This window comes from Cololabis saira, chromosome 11 (assembly GCF_033807715.1).
Source record: "Cololabis saira isolate AMF1-May2022 chromosome 11, fColSai1.1, whole genome shotgun sequence".
NCBI classification, from domain to species: domain Eukaryota; kingdom Metazoa; phylum Chordata; class Actinopteri; order Beloniformes; family Belonidae; genus Cololabis; species Cololabis saira.
The window spans coordinates 11838469-11858841 of record NC_084597.1 but is presented as its reverse complement, the minus strand read 5'-3'; the positions used below and the strand labels follow the sequence as shown (position 1 = coordinate 11858841).

The window sequence follows — 20373 nt, the reverse complement described above, 5'->3', positions numbered from 1 at the left end:
CTAGTTAAAATGTCTTATTTTAGTAAAAAAAAAAATCTCATTACACTTTAAACAAGACTCGTCACTGGAAAAAACAACAATTTTCACCTGTTTCAAGTAGATTTCCACTTAAAATAAGTAGAAAATCTGCCAGTGGAACAAGATTTTTTTTTACTTGTAATAAGATAAATCTTGTCTGGCAAATTTCCCTGCTTATTTCAAGTGAAAATTTACTTGAAACAGGTGAAAATTGTCAAATAAGTTATTTTTCTGGTGTTATTTTTCTGGTGATGACTCTAAATGTTGAAATAGCAGTAAAACCACATTCATTGATGAAATGACATAAGGGATGGAAAGGGGGGATGATTTTGACCGTTTTAATTTACAGGGGGGATGCCATCCCCCCTCATCCCCCCTCAACTCGAGTAATGACTGTAATCTATTTATAACGAGTGCTTGAAATCTAGTTTGCTTAGTTTTATTTCTAGATAAAATTTCTTAGGTTAATTCCTGGTATTTGTTCCATTATTGAAACTCTGTTTTTCCTTAGAAATCTTTAGAAAACTCGACTTGATAGTGGAAGTCATTTTTTATATTTTTGCTGATTTCAGACCTCAGATTGGGTTTAGAGCAGTCCTTAACTAAAGGGCTGTTACAACCAAAAACGTAGTAATGGCCAATAACGTAATAACTGCCAATAACGTAATAATTTTGGACATTTCAAATGTAATAAGGCCAATAGTGTAATAATGTGCCAATAATGTAATAAAACTTTTGAGCCAATAAAGTAATAACTTTTTGCCGATAATGTAATAAGGCATTACATTATTGGCTGGTTATTACGTTATTGGCCTGGTATTAAAAAATTATTACAAAATTATTACATTATCTGCAAAAAGTTATTACATTATTGACTCAAAAGTTTTATTACATTATTGGCACATTATTACACTATTGGCTTTATTACATTTGAAATGGCCAAAATTATTACATTATTGGCAGTTATTACGTTATTGGCCGTTATTACGTTTTTGGTTGTAACAAGGGCTCCCACTCTGGAAATAACTTTGAACTGGACATGTGTAAACCAGAACCAAAAGCGGCCTGAAAAGACATCTGCAAGAGGAAGGAAAGCCATTTCTGGCTATGACAGGGAGCCATTCAGCGCTCGGTGAGGGCACCGCTAAGTCTGTAAAAAAGAATTTGCATACAGCTGACATTCGGCCCGAGGGTGAAAAGAACCAGTTGAAGGGCTTTAGTTTTACGAAAAGAGTCCCACAGCCTGCATTGCTCCACTCTCTCATTGTCCTCTCTATGCAGACTCCATATGTCCCCCTAGTGGCAGGTGACACAGTGTGACCCCTGACCCAGCGTGCTGCTTCGGCAGGCCAGGGTTAACTTGTATTGTTCTCATCGAGGCAGTTGTCTAGACTGTTTGTCCACAGGATAAAAGAATCACATCTGCTTATGTTCTGTAGCCAAGATAGAACATATTTTCAGTCCTATAAACAAGAATACAGCACTGTATAATACTGAAATTAGATATATTTATCAGTATTATCTTCATAGTATCTGCATTTTAGGGAGACATTTTCACAGTTCTAATAATACACTGGTACATAAAAGTTTGGATCCACCATGTGGAAATGTGTGTGCTTCTGGGAGTAACTATGTGAAATAATCATAAACCACACACCGAAGGCACAGAGTACAAACACTTGAATTTGTGTTTTGTATTTTTGAAGCAAAAGGATCTGAGGTAAAACAAAGAAAAATAGCAAAAGAAAAGTTCTAGTATCCATTTTTCATCTCAGCTGTGGGTCCTTATTAATAGACAGGGTCAATTTTCACAAAATCAGAACCCCGAAGGCATTTTGCGAATATTTATAACTGACAACATTTCTAGGGGTATTAAGGGGTGCTGAATCCAAATCTGCTGTATATGAAGCTCAAAAATGTCCCAAAATTCCTCAAAATTTAGAAATCCAACATGGCCGCCACTGCCAGGCTAAAATCTATTTTTCAGTATATCTTTTTGACTAAACAAGGTACAAACATGAATTAAATGTACTTTTGTAAGTTTTCCTACATGGGCAATTCGATGCCATATTCAGAATTGAGATGTAATGTGAAGAAACTGCTTAGATATTGCAAAAAAAAGTTGTTTTTAACTATGAATAATTACTCAGTTATTATTATTGTTATTAGGATACTTTTACTTACTTTGTATTTTGTTTTGAGGTTAAATGTACAAACAAATGTACAAAAAGTTACAAATGAATTAAATGTTCACAGGTTTTCACACATGGGAATTTAACATCCTGTCCTGATTTAGATCAAGTGTCAATAATCAGCACAAGTCTAGAGAAAAAGGTGGTCATTAGTGATAAAGAGGTTGTCATGTAGGAAAACGTACAAAAGTACATTTAATTCATGTTTGTACCTTTTGCAGCGTTTCTTTAATTTTCAGCAATGGCGGGTCTCGGCCACCGTAATTTTGGGACATTTTTGAGCTTCATATACAGCAGATTTGGATTCAGCACCCCTTAATACCCCTAGAAATGTTGTATATTATAAATATTCACAAAATGCCTTCAGCACTTTAAATAAGCACATTTTCAGAAATTCTGCCTAGACTATAAATCATCAATAAAGCCTTGAAACGCCATCTCTCACTATTCCCAACAATCAGCAGCCATGGGCTCCTTAAAATAATGATTTGATTAACTTAAAAAACAGGTGGAGTAACTAAGAAGAAGATGACAAACCATTTCCAGGTCACTATTTAAGTTTAAGTAATAGTTAAATGGGCGAGGGGAGGTCAAGTTGATGTTTGTAAAGCAAGAATATTTTCCAAGGAAACTGCTAATTGGCTTTCTAAAAGGCAAATTGGGATGGCAATGCAATAAAAGTACGAGTTCACAGGCAAATCGACATGCTCACATTATAATCCAGCATCAGAAATTGCCAAATGAACAGCTCAAAAACATGAATGCGTTTTGGAAACAAGCCCTATGGATTTGATGCATTAACCTAGAATTTATTTATTTTTTTGGCAGTAATGACCAATATGTTTGAAGATTAAAAGTGTACACAGAAAACCATTCCAACCATTACGCACAAACCTTGGGGATTAATCGTACTTAAGGCTTGTGCTGCAGCCAGTGACATGGGCACTTTTCCGAATGGAGACGGGATGGGATTTGATGAAAATTGAATTCTAGTAACAAATATCAGACTGTGATTACCTGAGATAAACATTTAAAGATTGCCCTTTAAACAGGATGATGATTCTAAAAGATACATCAAGACACCTAAGATGTGCAAGCTCTAGATTTTGCTTTGACCCCAAGAGTAGGAACGGCAAGCGAAGGATTTCCTGAACCAGGGAAAGCATTTCTTCTAGGTCAGGGGTCGGCAACCCAAAATGTTGAAAGAGCCATATTGGACCAAAAACACAAAAAACAAATATGTCTGGAGCCGCAAAAAATGAAAAGTCTTGTATGTATAAGCCTTAGAATGAAGGAAAATGGCGAAAGGCGAAATCAAAATGTTGAGAAAAAAGTCGAAATGTTGAGAAAAAAGTCAAAATTTCGAGAGAAAAGTCGAAATGTCGAGATTAATGTTGAAGTACAATCTTGAGAAAAAAGTCGAAATGTTGAGCAAAAAGTCAAAATTTTGAGAAAAAAGTCAAAATGTCGAGATTAAAAAGGAAAGGAAAAAGGAAGAAAAAAAAGAGAAAAAAAGGAAAAAGAAAAGAGAAAAAAAGGAAAAAAATTAAGAAAAAACAGATAAAAAAAGAGAAAAAAAAAGAAAAAGAAAAAAAGAAGAAAGGGGAAAAAAAATTTTAAATGAAGAAAAAAAGGAAAAAAAAATGTCAAACATTTTTGAAAAATTCTCCAGGGAGCCACTAGGGCGGCGCAAAAGAGCCGCATGCGGCTCTGGAGCCGCGAGTTGCCGACCCCTGATCTAGGTAGAGATGCTGAAAATCCCCAATGTAAGCTTTGAATTACTGCAAAAATAACCTTTTGGGAGTTGTGATATTTGACAAAGAATTGTGACTAAAAACTGACCCTGTTAAGACAAAAAGTATAAAATATTGGAAAAAAATCTGTATTTTCAATGATTTTACCCACTACTTCAAAGCCGTTTAGTGTAATATAAGAGTTGAGGTGCACAAAGTGATGACATTTTACCTTAACAGCATAAAGACGCCAAAAATCCAGAGTCTTCTGTTCAATTCAGTTTTGATAACATTCCACTGCCATCATAAACTGCCAAAGCAATAAGCAGAAACGTTCAGCAGGCTTAAATGAAGCTTCACTCTACTTATTTGACATCATAACAGTTACAGAACATAAGCAAATACTTCATTTGAGTCACTGTGATTCCCAAGAATACAAAATAAAAAACGGTACAACTGATCCTTAAATAAGACTATTTATTTAGTTTTAAAATAGTTTCTTTTTTTTGTTCTACAGACTTAATTTCAAGGAGGTCAGGGACTTGCAGAAGCAACAAAATAAACATTTCTCGTTAATTTAAAATACTGATAGTAAACCAGAATAAAAAAAAAAAAAAAAAAAAAAACAAAACAAAACAAAAACAACAATCAGCGAGGCTGGATTAGCGGTAATGAGGGGAACTCGGAGGTTAAAAGATGCCGTTAAACGTGCACGACTGCCCTGTTTCTATCACACCTCTAGTAGTAAAGACGTGAGCAATGTCTCAACAATGTTCTCAAATAATCCCACGGACAAAAGCAGAACCGATTTTGCAAGCAGAAGTGATCTGGTCAGACATTATCACGGCAGCAGCTGCCAACAGTATCAAGAACTGGCCAAATAAAAAACAAAAACATACTAATATATTGAATTTTTATGTATTTCATGTTATAACTTTTCACCAAAAAAGAAAAAAAAGAAAAAAAGCACTGACTTCAAAATTAGAAGGTTTTAAACCTATAAAACTCTATGAAACAAACCAAAAAACAAAAACATAACCCATAAATCTCCACTTAGACTTTGGTTTAGTTTCTTATATTTAGACGTTTTCCCTTTTTGTGACCAGCAGATGTTAATATAATAATCTATCATTCCCAAGCATCGCTTAGGAAAGTAAACGTTATTTAATATGTAAAGAGGAAATTAAAAATAGTGTGTAAAATTTGCTTTCTTATAAAAATTTACCAGCTTGGCTGCAGTACTGCATGAGGACAAAAACAGGACTGCAGGGAGGAAGCGAGCAGGCCCTGAGGGTCCGATCAGGGGAGAAACAGCGCATACAGTATGTCTCACAATGCCCCACACACTAGCACAAACTCCAGGCCACTCTTACTCTTCTGTGTGCTTGATTCACATCCATTATTAAAATATCTGAGACTGCAAATTCTTTTTTTTTTTGTTTTTTGTTTTTTTTAAAGGTAAAAGAATATGGTTTAAACTGCTCTAAAAGAAAATAGTGCACTTTTCAAGGCATTCAGGCCATTTTACTTTGCAGTATTCAACGGAAGATACATTTCTTCAAGTTATTAGAAAGAGGTCCCCAGAGTTTCGAAAGAGTTTGCACCTATTCAAGATAAGCATACAAACAGTAAATACACTCGGTCAGAACTGAAATGTCATACATTCACTGATAACCAAGTCACCTGGGACTCTGGGACAAAAAACGTGTCGAATGAAGATACCGCTACTTTGCCAATGCACCACTTGGAGTGCACACGCTTGAAATAAACTACTTTTTTATTTTGTGTTTTTCCCAGAGATTTGGGCTTTAAAGAGTGGTTTTCTGTTTCTTTTTTAGAAAAAAAAAAGATATAATAGAGGTAACAGTACAACAGTAAAGTAAAATACATTTGGGGAAAGGTGTGCATCTCCACCAAGCTGAATCTCATGTGTGTAATTTCAGAGACGACAACATGCATCCAAATGAGCTAAACCCGTCTGTGTAGTGCTATTTAATAGGAGGGTGACTTAAGTAAGTTTTGTGCCCGTTCTAAAAACAATGAAGCACACAATTCTCAAAATTTTAGATGTTTTGTTCATGATGAAATACAATAAATTGATTACCGAGTGTCCAAGGAGCTTATAATCTCTCTCATTGTGAGTGAAACGTGATATAATTTCCCCAAATGTCTTTTGTATTTCCTTAAAATAAACTAAACCAATCTCTGAAAGCATCAGAGCTTAAGTTGTACCTATGTTGGACATTGTGTAAAGCAAGCCATGAATGCGGACTGATTTAAATATACATCCAGTGCAGAGACCTTTATTGACTGATCCTCAAGAGGAACAAAATTAACTTTGCCATCCACCTACAGTCTACTGAATAATGGCAAGTCTTTGAGGTGTAGCTCATCTTTGAACGTCAGTGAAAATCCAAAATCCAGACTAAAAGCTTATTCAAAGCCTGTAGTGAATTAAGTCAACAGCCCTGTTGTGTTACTGACCTGCTCTTAAGGAGCAATGTTATGGAGCCAAATCAGGGCCAAAAGTTTTGCTAATTTGAAAATAAAATTTGAACCTGAAATTTTTTTTTTACAGTTTCAGTTTTATTTTTTTCAGTATCAGATCTTTTTATTTCAGTTTCAAATCTTTTTTTCAGTTACAAATCTTTTTTTTTTCAGTTTCACGTCTTTTTTTTTCAGTTTCAAATCTTTTTTTTTCAGTTTCACGTCTTTTTTTTTCAGTTTCACATCTTTTTGAAAGACGCCCCCCACGCCAGATCCGGGCCAAAAGTCTGAACCTGAAAAAAAAAATTTGTAACTGAAAAAAAAAGAAGTGAAACTGAAAAAAAAAGATGTGAAACTGAAAAAAAAAGACGTGAAACTGAAAAAAAAAGATTTGAAACTGAAAAAAAGATTTGAAACTGAAATAAAAAGATTTGAAACTGAAATAAAAAGATCTGATACTGAAAAAAATAAAACTGAAACTGTAAAAAAAAAATTTCAGGTTCAAATTTTATTTTCAAATTAGCAAAACTTTTGGCCCTGATTTGGCTCCATACAATGTGATGTTGGACAACGTGTGCTGGTGCACATTTTCAGTCATCCAAGTCATGGTAATCCTAAAAAGCTTGAATAGAAGCCTACTGAACTTTTCTTGTTCTTTAAGGCATTTCACCTCTGATCTGAAATGCTTTTTAAGTAAATTGGGAGCAACGGGCTTATAAAACTGCTGTTAGGTCATTCACTATTGCGACTCATGGGTTAGTGATTTACGATAACAGTTTAAAAACCTGAAACTCCCATCAGTCACACCTGAAGAAAGCTTTCGGGGTGGTGAAGCTTCTTTAAGAACCAAGAAGTCCATTTGTTTTCTATTGAAGCTTTTCTAGATATCCAACTTGTGAAACAGAAAATGACCACCTACATCAGTTACTGAGGAGTGACTGAGGTATGCAAAACAAAACAAAACGTTTATTGCTAATATTAACAGATAAATCACTCTCGAAAAACATTTCTGCCTGCACTTGACGTCATTACAGCTAAATGTATAGCTCGTGAGCCAAAAATCCAGGAATCGCATCAGTAGAATGGCTTAGATATACGATTGTTCAACGGAAAGTTTGAATAAAAATTTGCTCTGGAGCAGGAAGAGTAAACAAGCGGTTACAGGTGAGGCTGCTACTTTACAGAGGATTTCAGCCTAAACTCTGGTGGGCAAAGAGGGTTCAAAGGAAGGGAAATGTGCAGTCTTCAGTGTACAAGTCGTTTAAAGTAGATTTTTGTGGCCAGTGTCCTCGTCCAGCGTGAGGTCGACCACTTCGGGAGGGGACACCCAGTTGTGCTGAGGAGAAACAGTAGTCCAGAGCTGGGATGGATTTGTGCTGTTGAACTGCTCCACCGAGTTCTCCTTCCAGGAAGACAAACTCTTAATCACCCCTCCGCATGGATGGGCAGATCTGGGTTTGAAAAGGAGAAGGAAAAAGAAAAAAAAGGCAGATAAATAAACAGTTTTTTGGGGCAGCAATTTTTATTTATACACATATCCTAAAGCGAGAGTCTTCACCGTGTTTTCTCTTGGACCCCGACTATTTCCACCTCACTGTCGGAGGAAGTGATGTTAATCAGGCCTTTGTACTGAGCGTTCTCCTTGTGCGACAGCTCAAACTCCACATGGCCTGTAACAAATAAGAAGAGCAGCTGTGAGGAGGACCGGAGCGGCACGGAGCTTCAGGCCTTGCTGACAAATGAAGACTGCTGCTGCTTTTACACACACACACACACACACACACACACACACACACACACACACACACACACACACACACACACACACACACACACACACACACACACACACACACACACACACACACACACACACACACACACACACACACACACACACACACACACACACACACACACACACACACACACAGGGTATCGATTCAAATGTCAAGAATCGATTCGTTTCCGATTCTTAAGATTCAGAATCGATTATCAAGATTTGATTCGATCCGATATTGATTTGGCTTAGTATAGGGCTGGGCGATATATCGAGATTTTAATATATATCGATATATTTTCAAACGCGATATGGTACGAGACAATATCGTTTATATCGATTTAATTTTTTTTTTTTTTTTACGATTTGGATATAGCTTATTTTGTGACAAATTGACTTGAATGTTTTATTTGAGATTTGCACAAATGTTTGCAGGAAAATGTTTGCAGGAAATGCAGGAAAGGGATATTTGTTTTATTTTATTCTATATATGCAGGCAGTTTATTTTTATTTTATTTGTTTTATACATTTTGATATTGTGCAGCCCTCTGTTAATAAAGGTACCTGTGTGACATTTGGCACGAGGCATTGTATTAAAACTGACTGTTTTTTTAAGGGTTTGCCTCAGAAAAAAATGAAGCTAACAGAGATGCTATGCTATAATGCTTTGGGGGAAACCCCAATTATGGCACAGAAAAAATATCGAGATATATATCGAGTATCGCCATTTAGCTAGAAAATATCGAGATATGACTTTTGGTCCATATCCCAACCCTAGCTTAGTGTTATTTAAAATGTTATTGAGCTGTTGCCTGAATTATATGACCGTAAAATAACTAGTGAAATAATAATTTCACAATAATTATTGTGAAATAACTAAGAAATAAATAACTCAAACAGGCCTTTCAATATCCATTTAAAGTGCAAAAAAAGAAAGAAATTGCAACAGCTCATGCAGTAAACAAATCATTTTAGCTTATCTAATTTATTCCGTCACCACGCACAAATATTGCCATGAAGCACCTGGCATTTTTCAGACATGAAAAACTGTGTGTCTGACTACTGGGATTAAAGTTCACCGGGCGAAAATGTAATGATGGAAAAAAAAAAATAAATAATCGATCTTTAGACATAAGAATCGATTTTTAGGCATTAATATGAGAATCGATTTAGAATCGGAAAATCGATTTTTTTCAACACAGACCTAACACACACACACGCACACACACACACACACACGCACACGCACACGCACACGCACACGCACACGCACACACACCACAACAATGAATGGACACCTGCAACTTAAAAGCCATCTAGATAGCAAAAAGCGACACATTAGATGGTAGACTTAATACTGTTTTTGATAACGCCAACTTGTTGCTTGTGAGAGGTCGATGTCTTGACGTAAGGCGGAAGAAAAACCTTTTTGAAGCACCAAATGCAAACCAGCAGTGTGTGGGATGACGTGTACTTCAAAGGCATCTTGCTGATATTAATAAAAGTGTTTCCCCCATGCTGCTGATTGATGACACCCAAAGCTCTTAAGTGTCCCGTCTTCACTGAGAGGAAAGTATCAGTTCAGACGTACTGGGTTTGTAACTGACCTGCGATAGAGCTCAGAGCTTTTATACACCCAGAGTGAGCTGTCATATCCTGGCTTCTGTGTGTTTTTAGCTCATGCCTTATCACCGTGGGCTGGACTGTCTCCGCACTCACACTCTCCTGGTTAGAATCAGTGTCTGAAATATCATAGTGGCCCACTACCGGAGGCCCGTCTGCAGAAAACAAAGAAAACACTTTAGTATTCAAATCATGCCTGGGAATGCCAGGTAGGGCTGGGCGATTTTGGACAAAAATAAAATCCCGATTTTTTTCTCTGAAAACCCGATTTTCGATTTCGATATTTTTTGGTAAAACTATAAAAGACAATGGAATAAATTGTTTCAAATATTTTATCTTCATTTTTAAAGAAAAATAGCAAACACATTTCCCTATTGGGAATGAAGTGCAATTGAAAGATGCTGTAAATCCTCCTTGAGTTTAGTAAAGTGACAACATTTACAATTTTCTTGACCAAACAAAGATGACTAGACGAGCTCTGTCTGTAAAAAGCTGCAAAAAAGCTGCAAAAAAGGAAAATCGATTTTCCGATTTTCCTTTTTTTAACATCGATTGTGATTAATAAATCCGATTTAGATTTAAAATCGATTAATCGCACAGCCCTAATGCCAGGACTGCGTTTGAACTGGACACCGCTTCTACACCTTTCCTAGTTGCAGCATCTGCAATTTACATAAAGTGATATAAAATCCAGAAGTCTAAAGTTGTACAACTATAAAAATATAAAACTATTTGGTGTCGACTGTTTGAAGGCACTACCTCAGCTATAAAACATGCCAAGTTGAAACTATGATTTTCTCATGTAAATATGATTGTATTTTCACTGCATTAATAAACATTTTGGCGCAGGTGATTTTTTTTTCTCCTTTCCATTTATTGCTTGTAAAAGAACAGCCATTCACATAAAACTACACTAGAATACACTCATTACAAAACACATCAAAATAACCTTGCTCAGTGAGTTAAATGTTATTTGCTAATAAAAAAAAAGAAGAAAAAGCCGAAAGAACAGAAGAGTAAGTGTGGAAGAGCGGAAACACATCCTTATTCTACCCTGTAACAACAAGAGTCCCTAGGAGACACACACTCTCTCCGCTATCCAGACGTGTGTGTAGGTGTGTGAGGGGGTTCGTCTGAACAACATGTACGAGAACGCAGCCTATGAATAGCTGAATGGGCTCAAAAAAACAGGTACTGGGGTTACCTGAGAAACAAAGCACCAGCAAATGTAAAGGCTATGTATTTAAGGTAGAAAAAGGACAAATGTAAACCAGGATAGTCTCTTTGGTAAACAACGGACTGTCCTTTAAGAGTTTTTGTTTTTCCCCAAACGCATGTTCTTATTCATATGCAACAGTTTCTCCTCATAAATGTTGGTAACAAAAATTGTTGAGGGTAATTTTAATATTTAACAAATGCACATAAGCTGATGTTGGACCAATTAAATCCAAATGGCAAATAACTAATGCATCATGAGATAAAAAAAAAAAAAAAGAAACAACGATATTCACACAATTTAAGATAAAACCATCAGTTCCAGGGGGTAACATTTAAACAGATTCATGTTTTGCCTTTCATCATTTGTCAGCATAAGCAAAAGTTATAGCTTGCACACATGCTGCTGATGAAAACTTATTTTGGCCGTTTATTTATCAATATAGTCACATGCAAACAGGTGGGGTAATGATATGTTTAGCATCAAGTTCTGTTAACCTGACATTCAATTACATATACAAAAACACTTCCTAACGTCTTAACTATAAACATGATTCAGCAAAAGATTCCTTAGTGAATGCCTGGTGTTCGATAGCGTTGGTGCGACGCACTGCGACGCTAATGCTCATTTATATTAGTGAGTGCAGTTTAAGGGAAGATTTAAGGTTGAGTGTTTTCCATATAAGACCACAGGATGTGAACCAAAAAAAGGCCACTTGATCACCCAGATCTGTTTTTCATTTCTTTTTTTCTTCAGAAAAATGTACATGCAACATACCACTGCTGTTTTAATCACTGCTGCTGATTTGTAAATGTGTTGCCTGGGTTTTAAGTTGAAAGTCAAGCTGAGGAATACACAGTGCCTCATGTAGATTTAGGCCAAGCTGGCAATCAAACCAGTGCTAATGATAAATATCTAGAAATAAAATTAATAAAAGTAATCTGAGAGAAAACCGAGGTTCTTGGCACTGCTGCTAACAGCCACAAACGATCCTATGCCTTTTTTTAATGCATATATTTTATACATTGGCTACTAAAGATACACATTGAGTTATTCTTTCCTCCCTCAGCAGTTTCCCCAAAAAAAAGAAATTTAAAGAAACGAATGTAGAATTGTAATATATTCCTAAAAAGCAAGGAAATGCGGGACATACTATAAGTGTGTTTATACGTACATTATTGATTAAATGTTCTGCTGTTAGTAAAGCTATGCCACCAAAACAAAATGTTGCCCCAAGATTTTCCTGAACCATTAGCAAGCAAAGTGTAAACCATTCTGGAAAAAGCATAATGAGTGCCGACTCTGATTCCTAGAAAAAATAGCATTAAAATGCTTTATCTTTCATTCCAGCATCAGTTCGGAACACCAAGGCACAAGCCACTTACAGTAGCACCCCGCCTCGTACTGTAATGACTGCCACGGTGCTCTAATGCACACTTTATATGGACAACGTGTATGTGTATGTGTGTACAGCAGGTAAAAACTTCTTCCTTAAACTTTCTTCCTTTAAATCCAGCAAAGACGTCATATGATAAGCATTACAGTAAGAGCCGTGACTCGTCGTATTGGGACATTTGCCCTGTGTCCATGCCACACATCCTGCAGGGGATCAAACAGGAGAGTTAAATAACTCTGAATGTCAAATCTCACAGTGATTCAGTGTCAGATGACATGCCGAGACCCCGGCCTCCTCAGAGTCAAGTTCAAACAACCAGCTTCAGCCAAGCTGCAGTTAATAATGCTTCTTTATAGACCTCACATTTACCTATAATAACCTATATTGCCATGCTTTCTGATTCAAGTTCTAGGATTCTTCTATGAAACTGCAAGAAGCAGAATCAGCATCTAAACATTTAAGAGACCGGGATCAGGTACACTTATATTTCCATTCTGAGCAACAACTTCAGGGAGGATGTTGTTGTTGTTGTTTATTGGGGTGGGGGTGAGACTGTTGTTCTCCCGTGCCAGCATGTAGGCTGCCATAGTCTCTGAAGACTCGGAGGATGGCAAATATGAACCTGGCGGGGAATGCCTCGCCCCTTGCTGCCCGTCTGGGGCGTCACTTGAACGTTTGGAAGAATCGTTGTCTGAGTCGAGGTGTGCAAGCTTTTCCATCCAGACGCGGAAGCGCTCCTCAGTCTGACGCTGCATCACGGCAAAGCGTGTCATGGCCTCCTCCAGAACACTGCCGATCCCGTTCCTGTCCCACGAACTGGTGTCCAACAGCCCATGAATCTGGGCTCCCACTCTGGATCTCTCCGATGCACGTCTGAAGCCAGCTTTAAAGACATTGAGGCCAAGCCATAAGAAAATACAGTAGCACTTTCATGCTTCTGAGGTGGACGTTGCATTAAAGAGAAAAATGACAGTTTGTTTTTGTTACGTGCAGATCGACTCTCTCATGCTGATGGGCTACATCATGCAGTTGTAGGACTCAAATCTGTGTGCAGGATGTAAAAATGGTTGAAAGTATTCCATCTACAAAATACCCCTAAAGGAAGAGAATTTGATGTCTGGATGACTGATTTCTACGGCTTCAATTAGGAAAACTGTTCCAATTAGTGAGTCTTTGAAGTACACACACCCATTTACAAGATATGAAGTGCAACTCTATGGAACAAGAGAAACAGCTTTGCTACGTTTGTAGGTAAAACTTAAATTATATTTGTAAAAAACTGAGCAGTTTAAGTATCAGCCATGATGCTCTTAACCGAAACCCTAGGTAAGGGATTTCCAGTGTGGAAACCTTAACAATAATTAATTAAACAATAAACTTAACCCACAACAATTAAAATGAAATAAAATATCTAAAAAAATAAATAAATTAAAAATTGAAAGAAATCTTAAAGTTAACACAAAACCCTCCCTTCCAACAGGAGTGTGAGACCCTAAAGTTCTACCCTGGCAGTATACTCGTCAAAGGTTTTTCTACATCAAATGAGGAAACGAACACAGTTCCAATGCGTATGCTAGGGCTGGGCGATATATCGAGATTTTAATATATATCGATATATTTTCAAACGCGATATGGTACGATCAATATCGTTTATATCGATTTAAAAAAAAAAATAAAACATTTTTTTTTTTTTTTTACATTTTTTTTTTTTATGATTTTGATATAGCTTATTTTGTGACAAATTGACTTGAATGTTTTATTGGAGATTTGCACAAATGTTTTGTTATTTGCACAACTGTCAACCTCAGTGGAAAAGTCTGCCTGTTACTGTCTACATTGTATTAATTGCACAGTGTATTTTAATTTAATTGTTATGCAGGAAAGGGATATTTGTTTTATTTTATTCAAGAAGCATTTTTATTCTATATATGCAGGCAGTTTATTTTTATTTCATTTGTTTTATACATTTTGATATTGTGCAGACCTCTGTTAATAAAGGTACCTGTGTGACATTTGGCACGAGGCTTTGTATTAAAACTGACTGTTTTTTTAAGGGTTTGCCTCAGAAAAAAATGAAGCTAACAGAGATGCTATGCTATAATGCTTTGGGGGAAACCCCAATTATGGCACAGAAAAAATATCGAGATATATATCGAGTATCGCCATTTAGCTAGAAAATATCGAGATATGACTTTTGGTCCATATCGCCCAGCCCTAGCGTATGCTAACAGTATGTTATTACTCTGATGTTTGTTCACACTGGACACTTCTGTACCTCAGTTTACCTCAAAAGCCTCCTCAGTCAGAAATGTGCATGCATTAACATTTTCCAGCAACTGACACAAGAGCTACCAGACTTTTCAAAGTTACTACCGAGTCCATCAAGGGGAAAAACAAAAAGCAAAACTATCTAAACTTGTCATCTGAGTAGACAGAGAGAAGACGTGGACTCAAATCAAATGCTGCAGGCACATTTGATTAGGACAAACAAAAGAAAGAAATGGATGTACTAAATTCCTAGTAGTTTTTTTCCCCCTCCCCATCATACACACACTCCATAATAAAAGAAATAGTATAAATATTTGCATTTGAACACTGCAATTTAATAGAATGATGTATAGAAACTCAGACTGACACAGCAGGACTGTAGACTGCACATCAGTCTAGAGCAGAGGATGAAGATACACGCTGACTCAAACTGCAGAGCAAACAGTATGTGTTAGATGGCCATCAGTCCATGAGTAGAACAATGTTGACTAGACTTTGAAAACATGCAAATAATGAGACAAAGTTCCAACAAGACATGTCAAGTAAAACGGCAGGTGACTAGACGGACCCTCTACACAGTTTATGCATTTCATGACAGGGTGAATGACTATAGATGATAAATGAGGAAATAAGAAGGAAAAAGAAAACGAGAAAGTGGTTGATGAAGCAAAGACGAAGCAGGCCTCGTAAAGATCTCACATGATAAAAATCTTGTAAATTGGATTTTTAGATTACTAATATATTTAATTACATTAACAATTTGAAGTCATGCAGAAAGCCTATCAATGTTCAGATTCTCTTATGTTGCTTTTCTGTTGTCTCACTGTGTATTCTATTGATTGTATACTATAAAAAAGTATTTTTTATGATAAATCAATGTGACTGTTACTGTTTTACTCAGGTGTACTTTTGTGTTATAATCATGTGATGGGATAATCAGATGATACCTGGAATATCTGTCTTGATTGTCTTGCTGCCCCCAGAAGTGTCATCATCCTCATCATCAGAAGAGCTGGTGCTGGAGTCACACGTGAGCTCACTATCACTGGTACTGCTGTCCTGCAGCAGGTTATATTTCTTCCGTGCTGCTGCCTCTCTTTTCTGCCTCAGCAGGCGCATACGCTCCTTGTGTTTCTGGCTCCGGTGACCTTTCACTTTTGCCAACTTGCCATTGGTTTGCTTTTCCTGCCCTGCGGCGGCTACCGCTGTTGGCTGGCAGCGATTCTTCTTTGCAGCCATTGCATTGGGAGGCATTTCACTCTCTGAACGTGACCGCCGAGACTTCCTTCCACCTGAAGCTGTGGCAGAAGTTTGTTGTCTTGATTCTTGACCAGGATCTTTAGCAGCTTCCATGCTGCCCTCTTCCTCTCCTTCTATAGGAGCAGCAGCACATTCCTCTCCCGAGGAAAGGGTGTCTGAGTCAGCTAGGTTGCCGCTGGATGAAGGGGAGAGCATGCATGGATTCGAGGAGTCACTCTCATAAATATGACATGACTTTGGCTTGTCGCTCCCTGCCAATGCTTGCTGGGACTCTGGGGAGTCTCTGTGGAGCTCTTTCATCAAGCATGGCATGGAGAGGAGACTCTGCTCCCCCTCAGTATTGATAGGGCTATCTCCTTCCTTTTCTCTCGGAGGGGAACTGGTACTGGTGGACTCCGTTTTCAGATGCTCATCTCCCTCTCCTTGAACAGAAGCTGTGGCTGATTGAGGTTCATCAAGGCACTCTGTGGGACATTCAGCATCCAGAAATTCCTCTGCCTTCTCTGAATCAGCCATCTTCATGCTGGTTAAGCCCAGAGCCCAAAGGTCCAGAAAACATGCAGGAAGAAATTACAATTAAAATCAAGGTCTGCTGCAAGATGTCAGATGTATGAGAGCAAAATCAACAATTACAACATTGTTTATATATATATATATATATATATATATATATATATATATATATATATATATATAAAAACGCTTTGCATTGACACTTTATATTTTTACTTATACCACTACAGTCACTCTGCTGTAAATTTTTTTGACATTCGTATATTTATATATTTCTTTGTACATAAGGGGACTTGCCCTGTTCATTTTTATTCTACTTTATTTCTTGTTCTATTTGAGTTTTTCAACGTCTTGCTGCTCAGTTGTCCTGCAATTGCCCCTCGGGGATGAATAAAGTTTTCTGAATCTGAATATAACAGTATATATATATATATATATATATATATATATATATATATATATATATATATATATATATGATATGTAGATATATAAGATATGTATAGATGTCAGATGCAAAATCAACAATTACAATGTATATATATATATATATATATATATATATATATATATATATATATATATATATATATATATATATATATATATACACATTGTAATTGTTGATTTTTTTTACTCCCAGATCTCCTTTTTTCAAGTATTTCAAATGTATACACACATAATGAGTTGGCTTACATTATAAAATATTTACATTTCATGTATAATTAATAAAATAGGGTATGTATTAAAATATAAAAAAAGTCACAATGGCGATATTAAAGACGGTGTGCATCTTAACACACAATCCTAAGAAAAAATAAGTTAAAGTATTCCACATTTTCACATAGATTAGATCCACTTCCACCCTGATAATCGAGGTTCGGCTACCGCGGTTGAATTGGTTTGATATTGGATATTGGACATTAAAATTTAACTTGTTTAACACCCATAAAACTTGTGATACATAACACCGATTGTTTCCAAACCACTTGTGATGTGTTCATGGTCATCCAGACTATATATCACAAGACTGTAATTATTATAAAATCATATTATGGGCTGATTTAATGAAATTTAATGAATTCAACACCCATAAAACGTGTGATACATAACACCAATTGTTTATTATGGGTGTTGAATTCATTAAACCACATTAAATCAGCCCTTAGTATGATTTTTTTTAATAATTAATGTTTTGTGATATATAGTCTGGATGACCATGAACACATCACAAGCAATATGACCAAAATCAGTGGTATGTATCACAAGTTAAATGGATGTTAAACAAGTTAAATTTGAATGTCGAATATCCAATATCAAACCAATTCAACCGCGGTAGCTGAATTATGTCGATTATCAGGGTGGAAGTGGATCTAATTTATGAGAAAATATGGAATACTTTAACTTATTTTTTCTTAGGATTGTGTGTTAAGATGCACACCGTCTTTAATATTGCTATTGTGACTTTTTTTATATTTTAATACATACCCTACTTTATTAATTATACATGAAATGTAAATATTTTATAATGTAAGCCAACTCATTATGTGTGTATACATTTGAAATACTTGAAAAAAACCTCATTAAATCAGCCCATAATATGATTTTATAATAATTACTCTCTTGTGATATATAGTCTAGATGACCATGAACACATCACAAGCAATATGACCAAAATCAGTGGTATGTATCACAAGTTAAATGGATGTCTTTGAATATCCAATATCAAACCAATTCAACCGCTGAGGTTCGGCTGCAGCAGAGACGTGTGCGCACTAGTAAATGTGTTTCTGTGTCTGGGGGCATCTCTGCTCACACGATCTCAGCGTCTCCTTGAAGGTAATCTTAGACGTAATCACACCCATTATTGGCCAGAAAAGGTAAACGGCGGGGGTTGCAGCAGGACAGCTGCAGCGAGAAAGCCCTATAAATGGCAGCATGTCAACAGTTAGCGGCTAAGCCGCACAGACTCACCGCAGCCTCAATGTTCCTGTCCCACCGTCGCACTTTCCCACATCTTCCGTAGTTTCTAAAATCTCTAAAATCTCTAAAATCTGCTTTATACGACACAATATAACTGTAAAACCTCCTTTGACTGCTTTAAAAACTGGAATAATGTCAGTGCGTGTCTGGGCGCAGCCAGCTCGCTGTTAGCTCGTAGCTCTCTGTTTGTTTTAAAATGTCTCCATCGACTGTCATTCACAAAGCTACCTGCGTCACTTCCGGCCGCGTCTTTTGACTAACGCCCCCACCAGGCGGATGTTAGTACTGCAGACCATATTAGGCAAGGCAAGTTTATTTGTATATAGCACAATTCTCTGGAACGTACGGAGGCGTATTGCATTCACTTGAGAAAAAACAATCTGCTCTGTTTTGCTCTGAATAACAAGATAATTTTTTCAGAATTCTGAGAAAAGTTTTAATGAAAAACATTTTTTTTTTCTGAAATAAAGGAGCATGAGGCAGGATTGAGGCAGGATTTATGAAAATAAAAAAATGCGTATACGTTTTAAGTTTTCTAGTAATAATGTCAGATGAAGCATTCCAAACCAAAACAAATGAGCCCTCTAGTGCAATGGTTCTCAAATGGGGGTACGTGTACCCCTGGGGGTACATGAAGGCACTACAGGGGGTACGTGAGATTTTAAAATATACATATATTTAAAAAGTAGCATCCATGCAAAGATCCTTTAAAAATAAATATTTCATAAATAATTGAGGAAAATATAAATCTAAATTCATAAAATGAATTTAATCTTCAGGAGTAGGCTATTCAACTTATTATCCTAAAACCCCAGAGTATCCCCCACACCAGGATGGTTCCACCTAACCTGCCACCTGGCTTCACCTGTCAATCACTTGGACCAACGATGGAGTCGTGGTTGAAGCGTAGCAGCAATATTTTTATGTTTAATACATCAGTTACTGATGGCACAGTGCTCTGTTTTAGGTCTTTTTTTTACAACCAAAAGTGCTTTGCGCTGGTCAGGGGGTACTTGGCTGAAAAAATATTTCACAGGGGGTACATCACTGAAAAAAGCTTGAGGACCACTGCTCTACCGTATCTCTCTGTTGCCTTGAACAGGCTGTGTGCTGCAAAATGTGCTGCAATACCGGGCCGGAATTTCCCGCGCTGTCCTGCGGATGTGACGTCAAATGACGCTGCATGCGCGTTCTCCCTGTTCTCCCGTGCCGGCTTCGCTGTTGGCTGCAGTACCCCCAACGGTCGTCATAGCGCTAATGAGTCTCATTTCTTATTCTTGCCTCAAGCTCCTTTAACGAGATAATTATCTCAGAATTCCGGTAATAATAACCCTGCTAAGAACAGGGTTAATACAGGTATGGTATCTAACCCCGTTCTTGAAATCTTATAGCACTGTTGGAGGGTTATTTTTATTAAAAATGTTCTCGGAATTCTGAGATAATTATCTCGTTAATTCAGAAAAACAGCAGATTTTTTTTTCTCAAGTGAATGCAATATGCTTCCTTAGGAAAGCTGAAACAGTCAAAATAAATAAATAATTAAAAGCCAAGCTGAGGACAATTTTTTGATTCTTCCATCAACATTTTTTATATATGAAGAAGAACAAAAAAAACAACAAAAAAAACAAAAAGAAAGGCTTAAATCAGTGTGTATGTCTTAGAAGTATATTACCCTGCTCATGATGTACAGCAATGCAAAGTTAGCACAGTCTGTTTGAACTCCTCACCTCTGGATGGCGCTACAGAGCTCTGTACGCCAAAACCTTCAGACACAGAGACAGTTTGTTCCCCCAAGCTGCTGCTCTGATGAACTCTCATCACTCAGAGTAATCAATCACTGTGCAATAATAATAATAATAATAATAATAATAATAATAAGAAGAAGAAGAAGAAGAAGAAGAAGA

The 20373-nt window shown here is 36.8% G+C and overlaps 1 protein-coding gene across 3 annotated transcripts; it reads right to left on the bottom strand.

Annotated features, from left to right (window-relative positions):
* Positions 1 to 4403: 4403 nt before the first annotated feature.
* ark2n (arkadia (rnf111) N-terminal like PKA signaling regulator 2n) lies at positions 4404 to 18678 on the bottom strand. 3 transcript variants are annotated; one of them, XM_061733716.1, is made up of 5 exons: positions 18461 to 18678; positions 15661 to 16496; positions 9818 to 9988; positions 7989 to 8100; positions 4404 to 7881 (listed from the first exon to the last, which is right to left on the bottom strand). In XM_061733716.1, the coding sequence occupies exons 2-5, from the start codon at positions 16493 to 16495 to the stop codon at positions 7692 to 7694; spliced, it is 1308 nt and encodes a 435-aa protein (XP_061589700.1). In that variant the 5' UTR covers position 16496; positions 18461 to 18678; the 3' UTR covers positions 4404 to 7691. The 3 variants fall into 3 exon arrangements, with proteins under 3 accessions (XP_061589700.1, XP_061589702.1, XP_061589701.1); XM_061733718.1 differs by lacking the exon at positions 9818 to 9988; XM_061733717.1 differs by lacking the exons at positions 4404 to 7881; positions 7989 to 8100; positions 9818 to 9988 and adding an exon at positions 10034 to 13328.
* Between the last annotated feature and the right edge of the window lie 1695 nt (positions 18679 to 20373).